The following is a 21,614-nucleotide window of genomic DNA, read 5'->3' as shown; positions in this document are numbered from 1 at the left end:
GGTCGTCATGTTGGGTTTCTAGCCCACCTTAAGAAGGAAGTGCCAGAGGTCATTACTATTCACTGTGTCATTCATCGTCAACACTTAGCTGCGAAAAAATTGAGTGGTGCCCTGCATGAAACCCTACAACTGGTTATTACTGGTGTCAACAACATCAAAGCTGCTGTAATTTCCTCAATGACTGTCTGCTCGGACAACTTTGCCATGAAAATGATGAGGAATTTGAATGCTTGCTTCTACATACGGCCGTAAGGTGGCTTTCCAAAGGAAACTGTTTGTGCCTTTTCTTTGAATTATTTGACACGGTTAATGAGTTTCTCGACACGTCTGATCCTGTTTTAAGTGAGTACTTGAAGCAACGCAGGTGGAACTTGTGTACTTTACAGATATTTTTGAAAAAATAAATGAAGTCAATATAAGGATTCAAGGAAACAAGATGAACCTTATCAAGGCCAAAGGGATTATTTTATCATTCATCGCCAAGTTTGATATTCACAAGGTAAATATTGACCGTAAAGAGCTGATTCAGTTTCCGACCCTTAAAAGGTGTTCAGTGTCAGATAATGAGATTCCTGAACTCCCAGAAGACAAAATCCTAATTTTTACTGATCACCTTTGATCAGTTAAAAATTGACAAGGAATCAAGATTTGAAGATTTGACCAAGTTACAAATAACGGAGTGGATTCTAGATCTCGTTTGATGCTGTGGATAAGCTTGATAACTCTTTGCAGACAGAGTTTCTGGATCTGAAGTATGACTGTGAGGTGAACATTATTTTCAAGCATAGTGGTTATGAGTTAGCCTGAGTGAAGCTTATGGCCACTTATCCACAACTGTGGGGAAAACCTGAACCACTTCTCATCTCATTCCTGTCAACATATTTAGTTGAAAAAGGATTTAGTTCTGTTGTCCAGCTCTTCACAAAACAAAGAAATAAGTTGGACTTATGCCTCAAAGGAGACTTGCGCCTGAACTTGACAAACAAAAAGTCAGATATTCAAGCTTTAACTGAAATCCACCAAGCACAAGGCAGCCATGGAAAAGGTAAAATAAAATAATAACAAACTTTTCAAACTTTAATTTATTTTTTCAAATTTTAACTGTCACCTTTTTCAGTTTATCGAGATTTCAATTTAAAAATGAAAACATGTGCTCCTGTTTTTTAAATGTACGTTAATGATCCTAGTTTTATTATTTCACTTCCTTGTTCTTAAAACTCTATAAAAATGCACATTTTAATTTTTTCTATTTTGTTTAAGAGTGACCAGATAAAACTCATTTGGTTCTTTTTATATACGGTAATCAAATTGTTTAAAATAATAAAACTGCTTTATTATTTACACTTTACTTCAAATTAAATTTAGGCATACAATGAAAATGAAAAGGGGGCGATAAGTGTTAGTCAACCTCCAGAAAGGGGAGATGGGTCCCAAAAGGTTGGGAACCACTGGGATAGACTGTGTTTTGGAAGGATTGAGGCAGAGGAACCATCGATCGCACCAGGAGGAGGAGATGTCCAGGAAGGGCTGCAGGGATCGGTTGATGCTCTGAACAGATGGGAGCGGGGCTAGGATGGCAGTGTCATCGACAAATTGGAGCATTTGGATGGGCGGTGGTGGTTGAGGGATGTCCGTGACATAAAGGATAAATAGCAGTGGGAATAGGGGTGAACCTTGGGGTACTCCGACTGTCGTGGGAAATTGTGGAGAGAGTTGGCCGTTGAGTGAAATGCAGGTGAGACAGTTGGTGAGATAGGCAGCGAAGAACCGGATGTAGGAGACAGATAACGTGAAGAAGTGAAGTTTGTAAAGTAGGGCGGGATGCCCTACAGAATCAAAAGCCAGGTTAAAATCGAAGGTAATAAGAAGGGACGGACGGACTAGGTTGAAGTTATTGGCGATTGATTGGATTAGGTGGAGAAGCTGGTGTGGGGTAGAGAGGCCAGGGTGGAAACCACATTGGGATGAGGGTAGAAGGTGGAGTGATTGCAGGTAAGGGTGTAATCGATGGATAAGGATTTTGCCCAAGATTTTGGCCAGGATTGTGATGAGGCAGATGGGGCGATAGGAATCTAGGTTGGAGGGGTCCGTTCCGGGTTTGGGGAAAAGGAGCATTGTGGATCTTTCCCAGGAGGAGGGATAAAAGCCTGAGGTTAAATTGAAGGTATACAGGGATTCTAGGAGCATGAGGAGTTCAATTGGTGCTTGGCAAATATGGCGGTATCGGATGTGGTCGGGGTCTTTTGTCTATGCCGAGCATAAGACCAGACACAGGGCGTGTACAGTTTCTAAATGGAGTGCTTACAGAGGGAGAGAGGTATTCCAAGTGCTCATAACTCAAGGTTAACGAAACTATTCGAACAGTGATAGATTTTTACTCATTCAGGACAAATATTTTAGGTTCCCTATGGGAATCAACATCTACATCATTTGATGGCCAGGCAGGCATCTATTTTTGGAAATGAGACATAGCTCTCATAGTGCATTGGCACTGCTGGTGGCTTCAAATAGCCTATGCAGTGGCCTCCACGGTATGCACTAGCCTTGCGTCTTGGGTGGTGTGCTAAGTCCCAACTGACGAGCCTAACTTAGCACACGAGGGTGAAACGCAGGCAACCAAGAATGAGTTAGCTGGAAAATTTATAATGTCCAATAACGGACCATTATATTGGTATTATAAATTTACTCATTCAGGACAAATATTTTAGGTTCCCTATGGGAATCAACATCTACATCATTTGATGGTCAGGCAGGCATCTATTTTTGGAAATGAGACATAGCTCTCATAGTGCATTGGCACTGCTGGTGGCTTCAAATAGCCTATGCAGTGGCCTCCACGGTATGCACTAGCCTTGCGTCTTGGGTGGTGTGCTAAGTCCCAACTGACGAGCCTAACTTAGCACACAAGGGCGAAACGCAGGCAACCAAGAATGAGTTAGCTGGAAAATTTATAATGTCCAATAACGGACCATTATATTGGTATTAGTGATAGATTTTGACGTGTTTTACCTGGCCAAGTGATTGAAATAATTTCGAAAATTTTTGTGGTTTCAAACTTTGTAGAAATGAAGGTAAAATATGTGGCTACACAATGATGTTATTGATTTAATCCAAACATTACTGTGAGAAAAGTTATTAAATGAAGAACATTTCAAATGTTCCACGCTGACGTAGTCTTTCTGTCACAAGGAGGCAGGCTGTGACGTTACCCGCTCCACGTCACACACACACAAGCTGCTTGCTGTATCTGGCTGTCGCCTGCTGTTGATTCGGCGCGCAGTACGAAGTTTAAGGTCAAAATGCGGGGAATTCTGTACTAGTGTTCTCGGTACAATACATACCATACTCATTTATAACATAAACTACTTCACAGTATGTAGTACTGTATGCATAATACTCTTCTTTCTATAGCATTAATATTTCTATTGCTGGTATGCTGGCAATAGTTAGGATGAAACATTCTTAACTGTAATGTATGTTATTACTGGTACTAGCAAACATGAAACACTTCATTATTTTTCTGATCCCATAAATATTTATTTAAGTACAGTGTATATGATAGTATGAAGGGAGCGCCGTGCTAATTGGCTCAGACGGTTGAGGCGCTGGCCTTCCGAACCCAACTTGGTAGGTTTGATCCTGGCTGAGTCCGGTAGTATTTTTACAAAACACACTTGTTGCATAAATAATTCAAGGAAGCAAGGGAGGACCTCAGGAGCATGGAACTGAATCAGGACATCTCTAACCAATGAAAATACCGATCAGTGATGAACAAAAGCAGAACAGAAGCTGGACAGAAGAGAGAAGACAGGTGGCCAGAGAAAATATGCAATGCTTTTGGGCTACAAAAAAGGCTTCCTGAAATGCCTTATACAGTAGTTACTTGACGTGGTCTCTAAAGACCCTAAATGAGAGAAAAACTTCAGATATTTTTCAAAGCTGAGGAAGGGCCAATAGGGCTGAAACACATACCTTTAATGTGTTTTTACTTAACATTTATTGTAATGACCAAGGTGGTTTAATTACATAATTTTCTTTGCTGTCAAGTCAGTATGGAACAAATAAGAGATTCTTAAATTGTAATACTAAGATTTATCTCAGTTCATCCTTGGCCGCATAGAGAAACAGGACAAGGGTTGGACATACATACCTTTATTTTCTTCAAATTTTTATTATGATACTTTGGGGTACTCTATTACCGGCCCTACCTGGTTTCACTTATAGTAGAACCCTGGTTAATTAGAACACTGCAAATCTGAAATTTGTATAATTCATACAGAATTACTCACAGAGAGGAAAAATAAACCCCCTTTGCAATGTAATGAAACGGTTTCATCACAGTACTGTACTTAAAAGATAATTATTTAGTGGGAATAGGATCTAAATATAGCACAGTACATTGTTAATTAAATTCTAGTATACTGCAGCTCTAATACAAGTCAAGCTGCAGACCTAAAATCAATATGAACATGCTGTAAGCAATTTTGTATTACATTCTGTTGTGTACTTACAAAACACACTTGTTGCATAAAAGCATCATTGTCATTACTGTGTGTTGTGATGCACTGTGTGATAATATTGAATGTTGTTCTTAATATAGGTTACTTTCACATTTGTGTGAAAACACAGTATCTTTCACTTCTCTAGGAAAATCATCAGTATCCTTTTGGCATGAGGAAACTAAGCCTGCTACTTTGCCTGGAGGCTGCTGGTACTGTGACTGCAACAATATACTGCACTGTGCTCATTATTGCATGGTTTTTGTATAATCCAAACAAACTGCAGCCCCAGTTAGTTTGGATTACCAGGGTTTTACTGTACTTTCATCCATTATAAATACCCATGATTTTGTAATGTTTTTTTACTTTACTAATTAATTCCAATGAGCCAAAGGCTCATATACAGGAATTGTACAATACAATTTGTTCAGTATCTAAAATTAATATAATACATATACATTGGCTGCAAATAAATGCATACATTTGTTATAATGAACGTTATTCTAAATTTTACAATATTTCCTTTACCTTACCATTGCACAAAGTCTTCTCAAAAATATCATCTACTTACTTAGGTACTAATTCCATAGCTCTTTCTTTAATTTCATTTTGAAAGATGACAGATTGGAAATATTTTCAATCTCTTGGAAGATGATTATATGATTGAATTGCTGAGAACTTAAAACTACAGTTACCATACATATATGAGTGTATTTGAAGGAGAGCTATCTCACCTGTTTGTCGTGTGTTATAATTATGGATGTCTGAATTCAGAGTCTAATTACTATGGTGCAGGACACTGTTTAGTTTAATTTTGTGAATTAATATTGATGATCTAAAAGCAGTGCACATAGATTAGGGTATAATTTTACTATTAGCTTATACAACTCAAGTGGGTGTGTCAAAAGGAAGATTATAGATATTTTTGATTGCTCTATTTTCTGTTACTGTAAGTTCTTGATGGACTGTCTTTCTGCAATTAGACCAAATTATGTTTAAGTACTGTAAGTGACTGTGAAAGAGTGAGTAATATATTGTGAGTCGAACTTTTCTACAGACTATATATCGTAATCCAGGGGCGGTTTATCCATAAGGTTGCAGGTTTGCACTACCCATATTAATTTTTTATGTTTATTTTAGGTAAAGTTTTATAATTAGGATTACTCAACTACGGCATTTTCATTCAACAAGACAAACCTTTCAAGAGCTTGAAAGAGCAAATATTGACTACAGGGTACTTTACAAGCCGGTCCTCTTAGATGTTCACTGCAGGAGCCGGAAAGTTTGCAGCAGAGAGTCAACCTGAGGTAGGATGAAACCTGGGCTGCCAGAGGGGTGTGTGGGGCTGATCGAGGGGTGCTTTTAGGCTGCTAGATGGGTGCTTGGGGAGAGGAAAAGATAGGCGTAGCTTCTTATACATTGCTTAAATGGAGGTTTATCAACCTGGCTCCTCCTACCATGGCCGACTTGATGCGTCACTCTAGCTAGCTACTTGCAGTGCAGCGAGGGATGCAGTCAGCCATGCTCCTACAAAACCAACTACTAGCAAAGTCGCTAGAGACTGTTGGCGCTCAATGTGAGAGTCTGTTATAGAACAGGGATGTCACCTAGTGACATTGGATGGAAGTCCATCTGTTGGATATATAACTAATGGCTTTAAATTTGAAAATAAAAACCGCCATTTCTTTCAGCATAGTTGTGAGCTTTGTTACGTGTGTACAAGCTAAGTAGCTTATTGATTTCAATGTGTAAATATTCATGTCAGTGTGTGTGTTTTTACTATTGTGCATTTTTATCAAAAGTAAAGTCACCTCCGTACAGGCCATGAAGGCCCTTGGAGGAGAGGAAGGTAAAGGCTTCCACCATTGTTAACCTCGGCACATGATGGGGTAGAGTGGTTACCTCTACGCCCGGCCGCCTTTGCCCCCAGGAATTAACCTGGTACTCATTTTTGGTGTAGGCTGAGTGAACCTCAGGGCCATATGCACCTCCGGAAGTGGAAACCTTGTTTCTTAAATTTTATGACTTCCTGGCGGGAATTTGAACCCACGTCCTTCCGGGCGGACCGAGCACGCTTTTACCGCCTCGGCCAGGCAGCTCCTGTGCATTTTTATCAGTTAGTGGTATTTTGCCAGATCATGAATTCGTTTCCACAACGGACTGCCGAAGGAAAATCCGAGGTGAAACGAATGGGTAGGCCCACGCAACGTTTAATTTCGAAACCAGATACAATACTGGAATTAGGCTACTTCAAAGTGTTTCATTTCAATATGGTAAAAGAGTTTTTCAATGAAAAAAATACTGGGTTGTAGTAATATTCCTGAAAAGAGAAATGTAAAATGTTTGTTTTATTTTTAATAATAAAAAGTATTGTTGATGTATCTGGATTTGAAAATTAGCCTGTAATCATATTATATCAATGGTAAAAATTGTGCACCACTGAACTTTTAAATCACCAGCTGCCACTGTCGTAACCTTCTCAATAGACCAGATACTGAAGCTATTTTTTTGCAATGTAATCAACATGTTCTACCCAGCTTAAATGTTTATTATTATACCCAAATATTTAAAGTAATCGACCTCACCTATTTCTGTGTTATTAATATTTATCTTTGAATGATTAACATTTTTTTTTTACTCGACTTGGTTATTATCGTATAGTTTTATTGACATTCATAGTTAATTTATTGATACCGAGCCAGTTGTTTATTGCGATTATGTATTCTTGCATATTACTGATTACCGAGTCCACTTTGTCTCCAGTGTAGAATACACTTGTATCATCAGCATAAAGTCCGACTCGTTGGCCGAATGGTCAGTGTACTGGTCTTCGGTTCAGAGGGTCCCGGGTTCGATTCCCGGCTGGGTCAGGGATTTTAACCTTAATTGGTTGATTCCGATGGCTCGGGGGCTGGGTGTGTGTGGCGTTTTCAGCATTAGAAATCATCCTAGGCAGGGCCCTCATATTCACGGACATGCAGGTCACCTAATAGGCCGTCTACGAGAAAAAGACCCGCACCAGGCCTCTCCAGAGGCCATACGCCATTATTATTAGCAGTGTAAAGCATAATTTTACCTTTCAAATTTATTCTAAAGAAATGTTTTGACCCATACCAAGGTTGAATATTCCACATAGTAGCTCAACACAGCCTGAGAGGAAGCACAGCAGGACAGCCATGTCTGGATTTGTTCTGTGGGTATAACTTGAAGTTAGAAGTGCTATCACAGCTGTAGGTCCGATGCTCAGTTCTTTGCATGTTCCCAGAAAGATGTACACAAAACTGCCAATAAGGGCAGAATACAGACCATACTGGAAACAAAAATTAATAGAAAAATGACACATTCAACCAGTACCAGTACTGACAGTATTCCATTCAAACAAGCTAAATTAATTAGTACTGGATTTTATTTAATTTAACTGATCATACACATGGGACACATCAATCATCATATAATTTACAGTGTTAAAGGAGAAAACCCTAAAAAATAAAGAGAAATATAAAATCTAGTAAAGAAACACAAATATACATAACCTTGATTGATTTGACACTCATTTGCTCTTTTTGTATACGGTACTTATATAATACTGATATATTAGTTAATATTCAAGAGCTAGTATGGTGTTCTTCAATACACTGGTTACAAAATTTTTTGAATAACTTTCTTAAATTTTGAACTTGGTTTTGTACACTTAATGATGTCTGGGAATTTATTAAATAAATGAACTCCTGCATAACTCCAACTTACTTGCAGTTTTATGAACAGACTGATTATTTCTAATATTTTTTCTGTGTACATCTGAGTTTATGATGAAAATTGATCACATTCTCTCTCATATCTACAACTGTCATATCTGCAATGGTAAAATATAAAAAAGTTAGAAGTATTACTTGCAGCTTGCCCTGCTAACACTGGCAATCCTTCTAATTCTATTTTGTAACTTTATCATGACTTAGTGAATTTCCCAAATAAATAATATCATAGGGTAGCAGAGGATGGACCTATGCAAAATACATGATTCAACAAACCTCAATATTAAAACTATTTTTTCTTAAAATAAATTGCACTATGTTTTCTCCATACAAGCTCTATACGATTTTGCAGGTTAATGATTCATCTATCCACTAGCCAATGAATGCTCAATTACGGTCTCTTCAAATGATATTGGACAAAATTCTATACTCTGATTAACCTTATGGTGAATTTTCTTCCTCTCTCTTCTTTTTTACTAATCACTAGATTGCATGTCAAAGGCCTTGATTCAATTCCAGTCTCTCCACAGTGTTCATATGGAGTGAGGGTATATAATGCTGTGGATGGTGATTTGACTGTCAGATGGAGATGTTAAGCCTTGAGCAGACCCCTTGGTGGTATTCAACAGGGCTACTGTATGCTGGGTGCTGACACCAGGTTTCACCCTCTCCCTACCTTATTAAGTTGTCAATTTAGACTTCGGATTTTTAGATGGTAATAGGTTAGAATGCAAACTGATTTGGTTAATAGGAAGTGTCTCACAACCCGCTCTTCCATACTGTAGCAAGAGTAACATACATTTTAGGAGTTCTATAGGCCGTACTCCTAATGTCTATGCAAACCTCATAGCATAACTGTTGTACACGGTAGGGTACACTTCTTATTGGCTTAAATAAGTTTGCAATCTAACCAATCAGCACCTAAAAATCCAGGCTCTAGACTTATTCATTGTGCCATTCCACTATTCCAGCAGTCAAGCTTAATCGACATAAGACGAACACGATTACTAGTAATGAAGTTAGACACAATGAATAAATTATATAAGATATTAAGGAATTGAGAGTAACGCAAAGTCGTAATGGATAAAATCTTAGTCAAGACAAAATATATATTCAAATTGTTAAGATCGACACTGTTTAATATGAAAGACTAACTCAAGTGAGTGGACGTGTTCCAATGAAGAAGCTGTAAAAATTGCATCAAATTATTAAAATGAGAGCAGAAAATAAGAAAGTGAAGCTACTTATAGTATATAAATAACCAGACAGTAGAAGAAGAAACAAAATATTAATCAAATACACGTGAAATAATAGAATACGCAACTTATAAATTGATTCACAGAGGCATATGGAAAGTGCAACGACAAGGCCATGACTACAAGAATATTCAATATATTGCAATATAAAAGATTAAGAACTAGTAAAGCCATTCTTCATGAGAATAAATTGAAATATTTGTAGACATATTGGAGATCTAATAGAGACATTGTTATTTACAAAGCAATATTAAGCAGAATCAAGTAGATAAATCATGTTTAGAAGGCTTTGAAACTGTTGTTACGTCACAGCTGATTTCATCATTGTATTTTGTATTCTCAATCGAGTTTTTGAAGTAAACCATGGCTTACTAAGAAGATTGGGAGTCGACTATCTGGATGATTCCAAGCTGGACCAACATGGCAGAGATGACCCCAGGTTCCTGATGACATCACGATGACTGGCTAAGCAGAATGACCTGAATCCAGAGCTGTAGAGGATGACCAAATAATAGATATCATTCCAGAAAGCGACGGGAAAAGATAAGTTTTTCTAACATTATCGATAAGTTCTCTCTAAAGAAGTAGAGAAACTGGGAAATGCCTTCTGGTCTCAGTTTCAATGACGGCAAAATCCTGACATGGTAGAGAGGGGGCAACGGTTGTACATATATTATATACAGATGGCTAACGAATGCAGGGACCGAGTATCTCCCGGTATAAGGAGACCACCTTCTACAAATGCAAACAGCCTCCTAGGAGGGCACATGAGTGGGTAGAAGGAAGGGCACTCTCTTGCCCTTGGAGTAAAATGAAATGGCATATGGCTTTTAGTGCCAGGTGATCCCAGGATGGGTTCGGCTCGCCAGGTGCAGATCTTTTGATTTGACTTCCGTAGGCGACCTGCGCATTGTGATGAGGATGAAATGACGATGCAGACAACATATACACCCAGCCCCCCTGTCAGGGAAATTACCCAATGATGGTTAAAATTCCTGACCCTGCCGAGAGTCAAACCTGGGACCCTTATCACCAAAGGCCAGCACGCTAACCATTTAGCCATGGAGCCGGATGACCTTTGAGTGAGAAACTGCTCCTAAAGATGGAAGAGCCACTAGATGGTCAACGGCATAGGATGGGAAAGGGAGCGAGAATCCACTCCATTAAAGACCTGAATGGGTATCCCAAGCATGAGCTGGTTGAAAACCTTGGGGGGTGCACCCATGTCGAGTAAGTGTACCTGCTAAAACTCAAGAAATATTTGGCTGATGGACCACCTGCTATACATTATAACCAGTAAATCCTATTCTAATAGAAGGGGTGAGGGTGAGTACCTGACGCCTTAAAATTCGGACTACTCGGCTAAGGTATGGAAATCCTGACAGAAAAGTCTCTGGCCCTCCAGGTTGGGGGGTTGCACATAGGGTTAACGGCTCTATTGCGTAAAAAAAAAGGTTGTTACAAATATCTCACATTTGCCTTGGATGAATAAGAATGGATATCAAAATATGACGACCCTGCATTGGAAATCGGCTTTACAAATAGGAACTTGGAATGTAAGAACCCTGTATAAACCTGGATCTTTCAATATCCTCAGTCAACAGCTGGAGAAGTATAGAGTGGGAATTGTTGCAATTCAAGAGACTAGATTATCTGGTAATGGCATTCAGGACATGGAGAAGTATACACTTTTTAAGAGTGGTAAAGAAACTGGACCCCATGTGTTTGGTACTGCATTTTGTGTCCAAAATTCACTAGTATTGTCAGTGCTGTCCTATGCTTTTTGAGGGTACTTTCTAAATGGTTTAACATATCACTGGTGAACTGCCATGCCCCCACAAATGACAAGGATGATCACGTTAAAGACTGTTTTACGAGGATTTGTTAGAACTGAGGAATAAATTACCCAAACATGATGTCAAAATGATTTTGGGTGATTTTATTGCAAAAGTTGGAAAGGAAAAAATTTTTGTGCCAACAATAGGATGGGAAAGTCTGCATGATGAAAGCAATGATAATGCCATTAGACTAATCAATTTCACTACATCCACAAACATGAATATGCGGAGTACCACTTTCCCACATAAACAAATACATAAGAAAACATGGTATTCGTGTGACGGTAAGATTGCCATTCAGATAGATCATGTAGGCCTACTAAATGATAACAAGCGTATTCCTTGGTGTATTAATCAATGAGCAAAACCGAAGACAACAGGAACACAAAGCTAGAATTAAGAATGCAAATAAAGCATTTTAATCTATGAGCCCTATATTAGGCTCAAGTTTTTCACAAGAATTGCAAAAATGATTATCTACAATACAATCATTCGACCAGTGGCATATACTGATGGCTACCTAGGCTATCGGTGAAGCCCAAACCTCAATTGAGAAGGATAGAATACTAAATAAGGCACATTATAATGTAAGCATCTGACACATTGTTCCATTTACAAAATTTGAAAGCAAGGCATCAGAGACATATTGAACCCATAATTCTACGATGAGAAAATTATTTTTTATTTTCCCAATATTTATTTCAGCTATAAACTACTTTTTTGAGAGCAGCCATGTTTGCATTTCAAGAGCCTCTCTGTTTCGTGGGAGCGAGCGCCCCGCGTCAAGCAAGCTACGAACTCGTGAAATGCCGGGACACTTCGGTGGACTTCGAATATTCAACAATTTTTCAAATTTAAGGAAATCTTCGTAAGGAGAGATTTTTGGCAACACAGTAAATCCAGAAATAAAGAATCTAAATTATTCTTAAACCCTGTGGGAAGACAGAACCCCCAGGGTAAAAATAAATGCAGTTAAGCCTAGAGAAGAATTTGCGCCCGGCTCCCGAACTAGCGACACGTGCCAAGGTCGATGGATGAAGAAAACCCGCGAAACACCCGGGCAGAAATAATTTATTTCGCCTGTTGCGAGTATGATAAAAATATGAAATTAACACCGTAATAAATCGTAAGTCCGCCCAAAGTTATGGAACAAATTTCAGGAAAATTGGTCTATTGTATGTGGAATTAGCAGATTGTGCAATCAAGCTTCATGGTGTGAGTAGCGTCACCCCATAGGGTATAAAAGAAATCTCCATTCGAACATTACACAGTCTCTGTCTGGTTACTGGAGCAGCGGAGCCCGCGTCACAGTAACTGCAAGAGCTCAGCTGATCGGGCTCTAGTGTTAGTGGCTGCTCATGTTGAGATGTCAAAGGTTGCGCAGGATCAATTTGCATGAGCTGCTGAAGCTTCATGGTAGTTTATTTTACTTGTTATACATTATTGGGGTAACTGGGCCATCCCATTAGGGTAACTGGATCCAGAGGGACTCTATTACCCCAATGGGATGGCCCAGTTACCCCTTTTTTTTTAATTATAAATTTTCCAGGGTAACTGGATCACCCCTGCCAGACAAACAACAACTAGCTCAGGAGTGTTTATTAGCATATTTATAGATAAAACCATTCATTAAAGTTTATTGAACCTCTTACAACTACAAAATGGCTCCAAATGAAGTAATGGCTGTTGTTCTAGAGAGAAACAAAGAAGATGAAGGTGTGCCAACAGAATAATATTAAAATTCCCACAAAAATGGATATGAACAACCCCTGGCCCAATCACCCTGTGGGCCCAGAAACCCCGGAGCACCTACACTTGGATATTTTAATTTAATATTTTTATTTTGAAATCCAATTTTTCCCAAATAATGATGACATAATGGAGCCTAACAGGGATAATTATTATCATATTGTGTGATAAATATAATTGAAAGTATATATTACACAGTGTCTTCAAAAATGATTTTCCCTAGACAAGATACTTAGAATAACTCACATATTAGGTTATTTAGGTCATTTATTTATTCATTGAATATAATTAATAACACATTTCAGTTGTGATATATATGAACCCAATGCAGATAATATGAGCATAGATGATCATTACATATCAGAAGAACAAAAATGAATTAAATTCTAAACTTATTTTCACATTTTACATTTTGCATCTATGTCATTATTATTTTCTTGAATAAATTATATTAATTAAGGTTAATATGATGTGTTATTGATATTTTCCATTGTAACAAAGGTCAACTTAGATTTAAGCTGTAAAATTATCAATTTTCTTGCAATTTTATGATACGTCAGATGGAGATGTCCATCAATTCTGATGATAGATAGGTCTATATAGCGTATCAGCATTGTTTGAATCCCACGATAAAAATATTTATGAAGATAGAAATAATGAACCCTGAGATCTAATTGGGATATCTTTTCGTCACCTATCCTGCATGCCGGAAGGGCGTATCACCACCACCACCACCACCATCATCATCATCAATCATCATCATCATTCTCATCATCATCATCATCTCACACGCAGAAAGACCTGCACCAGGCAAGCCGAACATGTCCTCGGACACTCCCAGCAGTAAAAGCCATACGATATATGATAAGAAATTAATTTTTAGTATTAATTTATTCATCTTCAAACCATCTACATTGATTGCCTTTGAATTTAACCCTTCAGCACTTTCAAATGATATTAATTAAGGTTAATATGATGTGTTATTGATGTTTTCCATTGTAACAAAGGTCAACTTAGATTTAAGCTGTAAAATTATCCATTTTCTTGTAATTTTATGGTACGTCAGATGGAGATGTTCATCAATTCTGATGATAGATAGATTTATATAGCGTATCAGCATTGTTTGAATCCCACGATAAAAATATTTATGAAGATAGAAATAATGAACCCTGAGATCTAATCGGGATATCTTTTCGTCACCTATCCAGCATGCCGGAAGGACGTATCATCACCACCACCACCACCAACGTCATCATCATCATCAATCATCATCATCACACACGCAGAAAGACTTGCACCAGGCAAGCCGAACATGTCCTCGGACACTCCCAGCAGTAAAAGCCATACGATATACAGTATATGATAAGAAATTAATTTTTAGTATTAATTTATTCACCTTCAAACCATCTACATTGATTGCCTTTGAATTTAGCCCTTCAGCACTTTCATCAGATAAAAAACAGTAATATTTGCAAACAAATTTAATTGCACTCTTTGCAAATTATCTACAATTTGAACCATATTACTGATAAAAACCAAAAATAATAGGATCCTAAATATTACCCCTGTGGGACACCATGTTCTATATTTCTGGCACAGGAATATACATTATTAATTTCATTTCTGCTCATATCAGTGTCTAGAGGATATCACAACGATCTGTTTTCTATTCCTTAGAAATTTGAACCTGGTATAAGATAGGTCATTCACCAAACTAAAATGTACATAAATGTACATAAATGTATGTGTATCTACACCTTAGTCCCGTTTCCTGATATGAGATTGGGAATGAGATGAAATGAAATTTATGGCATGTTTTTGTGGCTGGATACCCTTCCTAATGCCAACCTCAACTGAGGAGCTAATGAAGATGGAATGAATGATGGTGAATTAAATTAGGTGAGGAGGTGGACGGAATCGACTGTGGCCTATGAATAGGAACTGTCCTCGAAGAGAAAATGGGAAACCACAGCAAATAATTCTCAGGACAGTCAACATTGAGGTTTTGAACCCACTCATCTCCAGAATGCAGAACTTGATCCAAAACGACAGAACACATTAACACGTGCAGCCACCCCACTCAGTTAACTACGTACATAGATAACTTTCCATTGGTCTAAATAATTCGGGGTGTCTAATATAGAGTCTATCCAGCAATTGAGGGTGACGCATCACATCATTTTAATAAGAGAACTTGGGCTAATTCAACTGTCATAGTTGGCAATCACAACTTTCTGTATTGAATTCTAGGACTGGCACTATTCTGTTATAAATTTCAGCAGTGGCATTGACTGTTGATGTGGATGGATTAAAAATGTATGTTTTATAATATTTATCAATAATATATCATACTTATGTTTATACATATGGGCTGTTATGTCTTGGAGCATTCAGTCTGAAAATTAACTAAACCCTTCTACAATCCTCTGTTTGTAGCTAGCCCAATGATCCTGTTCAGTCCCATACCTCTTATCACTAAATCATTTAAACAGTACCGTATATAACCATCTTTGCCTTGATCTCTCTCTACTTCTTTTAACCTCTATAGCCGAGTCCATTGTTCTCCTAGGTAACCTGTCCTCCTCCCTTCATCTTATATCACCCCCCAGCCCCACTTCCAGTTCACACCAAAGTCACTTCATGCATATTGCTTCAGCCATCAAGTTAATCCTTGCTTAAGCCTTTATATCTTCACTAGTACATAAGCTTGTCTTCGACAGTCGAAATTGCTATCTATGAAGTAATTGGAAATTCAAAATGGACTATTAATATATCTTATGAATAAAAGTTACACTTTCAAAGTTTTATATGGCATTCGAATTGAATCAAAAGCAGTATTATAGTATTTCTTTACAAACCATATTGAATGCAGCTTTAGCTCAGAGTTGTACTTTGACATCTATGGATCTGTGTACTCTTGAGAAAACTACATATAGCTGTCCAAAACGAATCACCATCAACAGCGTCATATTCCCTCACTCCATATGAGCACTGTGGAGAAGTTTGGAATTTAATCCAAGCTTTTGGCACGCATTCTAGTGATTAGAAATTGTTTAACACCAGCTCCCCTACCCTGCTGGCCAACATTCCGATGGTAAACATTTTTTCAATGAACGGGACCCGAACTGGCTAACCAAGGTGTCAGACCATTTAGACCTAGAACTTAAAGCGTTAAAGACCATGGCCACCAGGTACTCTGTCTTGTGCTTGTCGATACAGATAAACACGCAATGAAAGAAAGAAGTTTAATTCATTTCACTGAAAGATAGAGTTTTTCACTGAACAGTTCAATTATGATGGTCATCATTGCATTCTTCTTGTAACGCATACCTGGTACATATATCTGTGGTAGGCATCAGAAACCAGGGAGTACGCAGTTCCACATCATGTCGATAGATATTGCTGAGTACCTACATCATCATGGTGAATATACAGCGACTTTATTGACAGAAACATCTGCCACCTGAGCAACAGCCCTAAATTCAGATCAAGATTGATTGATTGACCTTCCTGACATGGAGCTTACTGCATTAGACTTGCTGAATTTAACTCAGTTTCACTTAGTAAACTACCATCCTGGATGAACAGATACACATCCTAAGTACTTGAAATAATCCAAATTTTTCTATTTATGAATTCCTAACCTGACATTCAGTCATCTAATTTTTTTTTTGCTACTGACATCACTTCAATCTTAGAAATACAGTACTAATTTTCATATTACTCACTGGATCTCTTTCCAGATTTGCAGACTTTCAGAGTCATTTATTGAAAAATGAAAATCCACAGCCTTTTTCCAGTCATTTGATCAGCTCAGGAATGGAATGAATGAGACTGAAAGGTATAAAACAGTTGGGAGTGATTTAGCAGTGTGGAAATGAGGTAAGCACTTCGGCCTTGCTGCTGACTCAGTCTTAATGGCAGACTCTGCAATGAAATATATACTGTATATATCTGAAGGAGGACTGATGGGTCCTCAGACATGGCAAAGAACACATCTCTGCCCTACAAATAATCTACACTATTAATAAAAAGGAGGTGGTTTCTGTCTGTTCGTTTGTTTGTCTGTTTGTTGGTTTGTTTGCTCTATATAGGCTCCAAAACTACTGGACCAATTGAGCTGAAATTTAGTAAGGATATAGTTTAAAATCTCAAGTCATGTATGGGATATTTATGATTTTGATATATTTCAGTGTTTCAAACTGGTGGGGGATATCCCAAATGTGTGCAATTTTTGCCCTACATCAGCTAAAATAACAGGTAATAAAGTGCACAGTGAGGCCTTGAAAAAATTTTTCTACGAGAAACGTCATGTGCATTTTCTTCATAATGCTATTGGTTTTCAGAAAGGAAAAAAAAAAAGCTTTGGTTACCTTTGCTAATGAATGGTGTACAAGTCATGTGAAGCCATGCTCATCATAATTTTTGTAAATTTGTTTATTAACATGCCAGCCAAAGAATAAGCATGCCATTCTGACCCTGTCTCTTACCCAGAGACCGCAGGTTCGATCCCCGGCCAGGTCAGGGATTTTTACCTGTTTCTGAGGGTTGGTTTGAGGTCCTTGGAGCCTATGTGATTACAATTGAGGAACTATCTAACCGTGAGATGGTGGCTCTGGCCTAGAGAGCCAAGAATAAAGGCCGTAAAGATTTGTCGTGCTGACCACGACACCTGATAACCTGCACGCCTCCAGGTTGAGCAGGAGTCACTTGGTAGGCCATGACCCTTTGTGTCTGTTGCACCGTAGGGTTTGATTTTTGTTCTGAGTAAAGTGTTTGGCGGCCATTGTTCTATTACAGGAAATGCTAAGCATACGGTACTTATCCACATGTGAAAACTGGACACACATGTACTTGTGAGCCACTTTTTTTAACCACTTTAATCTTTGCTCATAAATCTGTACAAATAGTGAGTTATAACAGCTACTATGAGATAAGATTTTATCTTTCAAAATAATGTAAATTACGGTATGCTGTGGTGTACAGGTTTACCTCAAGACAAATGAACACTCCAGGAGTGGCTGTAGAAGGGAATAGGATGTTAGCATGATCCCCAAACCTTTTATAACAAATACTGTGTGCAATAACTATTAACAGCTAACCAGATTTTTATTATCATATCCTCCAAACTTATTAATACATCTTCTTATTGTTTGCTTATACAGTATATCTATTTGTACTGTTAGCACTGCATCTGCTATGGGAGTTTAGATAACTGAGGGGTAGGTGCAAGGGGGAAGTTTGGAAGTGTGGCTTTGCTTGCTCTTGGTATTGTGATGTGTATGGACAATCACAGCCATTCTCCACCAAAAAAATCGTAACCTTCTAGCAGAGCTGTAACCAGGGGTGGGCAGCATGGCACCCAACCACGGCACCAAGACAAATGTGGCCATCAAAAAAGTGACAAAGCAAATTGATCTATTACACTTATTTCTTGTCTGCAACTGGAAACTTGTAAATATCTGAAGTAAAAATTAAACATTTTGAATAATGCAAAACTCATATAATATCTAAATATTTTACAATAAAGCTACGTTTTTACATTAGATCTGAGTAAGAAATAGACAATATGTACAAATGTTGCCATTGATGCTTTCACGGCCCGTCCTTATAGACATAATACTGTATAGGCTTTTGGGCTTAGGCCGTGTCGAGAAAATAAGGTGAAATTCTTTTTCTTTACGTTTCGCAGAAAACTGTGTTCTGCGTCCTCAGAAGAAATATCGACTGTCCACGAGAAAGGCTTCTTAAACAATGACTCTTCAAATTTAGCCGTTATAATAGAAGTGGAAAATGGTACGTTCATTCGCCACCAGATGGCTCCCACGACGTGCACAACGCTAGCGTTCGAAGCGGAAGCTGACCGAACTATCGGAACCAGTCTAAGCGGTTCACATGTGTGTACGTAACATATGGCATTGACAGGTGTATGACATAGACACATGCCTGGAATTAAACATCTGGCGACGAGGAACGTAAGAATTTGTTACGTAAACACGTTATGTGAACCGCTTAGACTGATTCTGATGGTTAGGTCAGCTTCCGCTTAGAACGCTAGCGTTGTGCCACATCCTGGGAGCAATCTGGTGGCAAATGAACCTACCATTTTTCCACTTCTATTAAGTGGAACGGCTAAATTTGAAGAGTCATTGTTTAATAAGCCTTTCTCGTGGACAGTCGATATTTCTTCTGAGGACGCAGAGCACAGTTCTCTGCGAAACGTAAAGAAATAGGATTTCGCCTTCTTGACATGGCATAAGCCCAAAAGTCTATACAGTATCATGTCAATATGTACACATTTACTCTTACAGATCACCAGAACACATCAAACTCTCTTCTCATCAAAGATACACCATTTTGCTGCAAGTACACTTTTAACAATTCTCGGCATTTCCACAACAAGTTTTTCTAACACTGATACAGGTATACTTTTCCAGGCATTCTGCAAGATGTTCTACAGCTTTTCCGATGAAGAAAGACATTATTTTCGGACTTACCGATCCAACTCCACCTACAGCAGCTCAATTGGATTTAAGTCCGGGTATTGGGAGCATTCTATTAAAAACAATTCCTCATAGTTTTGTTTGTTTTGCAGATAATTCATGCAATATCGAGATGTGTGTTTGGGGTCATTGTCTTGTTGGAGGACAAACCCACGTTGCTGTCCAGACAGAAGAGCAGAACGAGATAGGATGGAATGGTAGCCGTTTATGTCCAGTGTTCCTTGAATTCGGTGCAGTCTACCAACTTCACTGAATGTGAAATAACTCCAAACCATCACAGAGCCCCCCTCCATGTTTCACTGTAGGTCTTATACAGTAGGATGAATTTTTTCCAATGCTGAATGTGGAACATAAACTTGTCGCCATTACCCGAAAACCTTCGAAACTTGGTCACAGTAATATATTCCGTCATTAAACAATCATTAAACATGTTGGCATTGATGCTTTCACGGCCCGCACTTACATACATGATACTGTATAAGCTTTTGCCATGTCAAGAAAATAAGGTGAAATTCTTTACGTTTCGCAGAGAACTGTGTTCTGCGTCATCAGAAGAAAATCTCGGCTGTCCACGAGAAAGGCTTCTTAAACAATGACTCTTTATTTTATTTAGACGTTACAATAGAAGTGGAAATGGTACGTTCATTCGGCACCAGATGGCTCCCAGGACGTAGCACAGTGCTAGCGTTCGAAGTGGAAGTTGTCCGAACCATCAGAATCAGTCTAAGGGTTCACGTAACATGTGACATTGACAGGTGTATGTCATTGACACAAGCCTGGAATTAAATATCTGGCGATGGTTATGCCACACACAAATAAAAACGAAGTGTAGAAACAGAGCTAATGTAGTGGCTGATTTTCAGCTCGAATGACTAACCCTGTAAAATGCTTGATCTTCGGAAAACAGCACCATTTAATCTATTGACGCAACTGCCGCAAAAAGTGATTTTTTTCAAATAAGTTTTCAGGTCTAGACTATTCTAATTATTAACCAAGTGTCGTATTGTTTTATAATTTCTGTGCATTTATAAAGTATCTTTATGTAGATGAAGTTAAATTATACTTTCAACGAAAGTAAATATTAGTCCTAAATTACACGAATAAAATCATACATGGTAACATTACAAATTCTGTTTTTTGTTTACTGAATGCAGTATTATGTTCTGTGGCTAAAGGGTCCTTGGACATGCTTGCGATATGCTCAGGGTGCCTCAGAGACAAAATGTTTGGAAAACCCTGCCCTAAATTACTAAAAATAAGAACAGAGGTTATTAGTACCTGTGGCGGAAGTCCTGCTACAGATGCATATGCAAGTGCTTGAGGAATCATTGTTATTCCGACAGTGAAACCTCCCATCATATCAGACACGGAATCTTTCAATTTGTATCTTGGTAGCCATTTTACTATAGGCAAGCGTTTATCCAATATTTTCTTGAATTTCTTTGCCAACATAACATCAAACAGCATCTTGCGTTAACTGTTCAACTGAAAGACAAATAAAATAAAATCAAATCAAATCAAAATCTCTTTATTTGCAAATGAAGTGTCTACCTCGGTGGCAAATGGTACACTAAAATACATTATTGTCAAACACTAAATTTTAAATTAACAAGAGACAAAGAAAATTTTCCTAGAATACAATATTATACAATTTACGCTAATAATTTGTTCTATTAAACACATACATCATCCTTAATAAATTTATATTGTTTACAAAATTCTACTTATAATATCTTACAAACATAGTCAACTCATATACAGTATGTGAAATTACTTCTAATAATAATATACAACTGGTATAAGATTAAAATTAACATTGAATTTATTTACATATTTATATTTTACCCATTTTGGAACATAAGTAGCATAACGACCTGCTGCGTCTTAACCAGAGCCCCTTTTGCTACCACTTTTCAGAGTTCCTGAAGGGCCTTCACAGCTACCGTAGCGGTCCCAGGGCCCTCGAAGTCCCCACTGTACTTCACCCCTACAGGCAGTCCCCTACTTGGGCTGTCCA

The 21,614-nt window shown here is 38.1% G+C and overlaps 1 protein-coding gene across 1 annotated transcript in view; it reads right to left on the bottom strand.

Annotated features, from left to right (window-relative positions):
- The window catches only part of LOC136875942 (sodium-independent sulfate anion transporter), a 77,039-nt gene extending 55,975 nt beyond the window's left edge, over positions 1 to 21,064 (bottom strand). The window contains exons 1-2 of the mRNA XM_068228269.1: positions 20,876 to 21,064; positions 7,614 to 7,809 (exon numbers count right to left, since the gene is read on the bottom strand). Of these exons, the coding sequence (XP_068084370.1) occupies positions 7,614 to 7,809; positions 20,876 to 21,064 (385 nt within the window). The remainder of the gene's footprint in view (positions 1 to 7,613; positions 7,810 to 20,875) is intronic.
- Between the last annotated feature and the right edge of the window lie 550 nt (positions 21,065 to 21,614).

This window comes from Anabrus simplex, chromosome 6 (assembly GCF_040414725.1).
Source record: "Anabrus simplex isolate iqAnaSimp1 chromosome 6, ASM4041472v1, whole genome shotgun sequence".
NCBI lineage: Eukaryota > Metazoa > Arthropoda > Insecta > Orthoptera > Tettigoniidae > Anabrus > Anabrus simplex.
The sequence above is the reverse complement of the archived record's forward strand: the minus strand, read 5'-3'. Positions and strand labels throughout refer to the sequence as shown.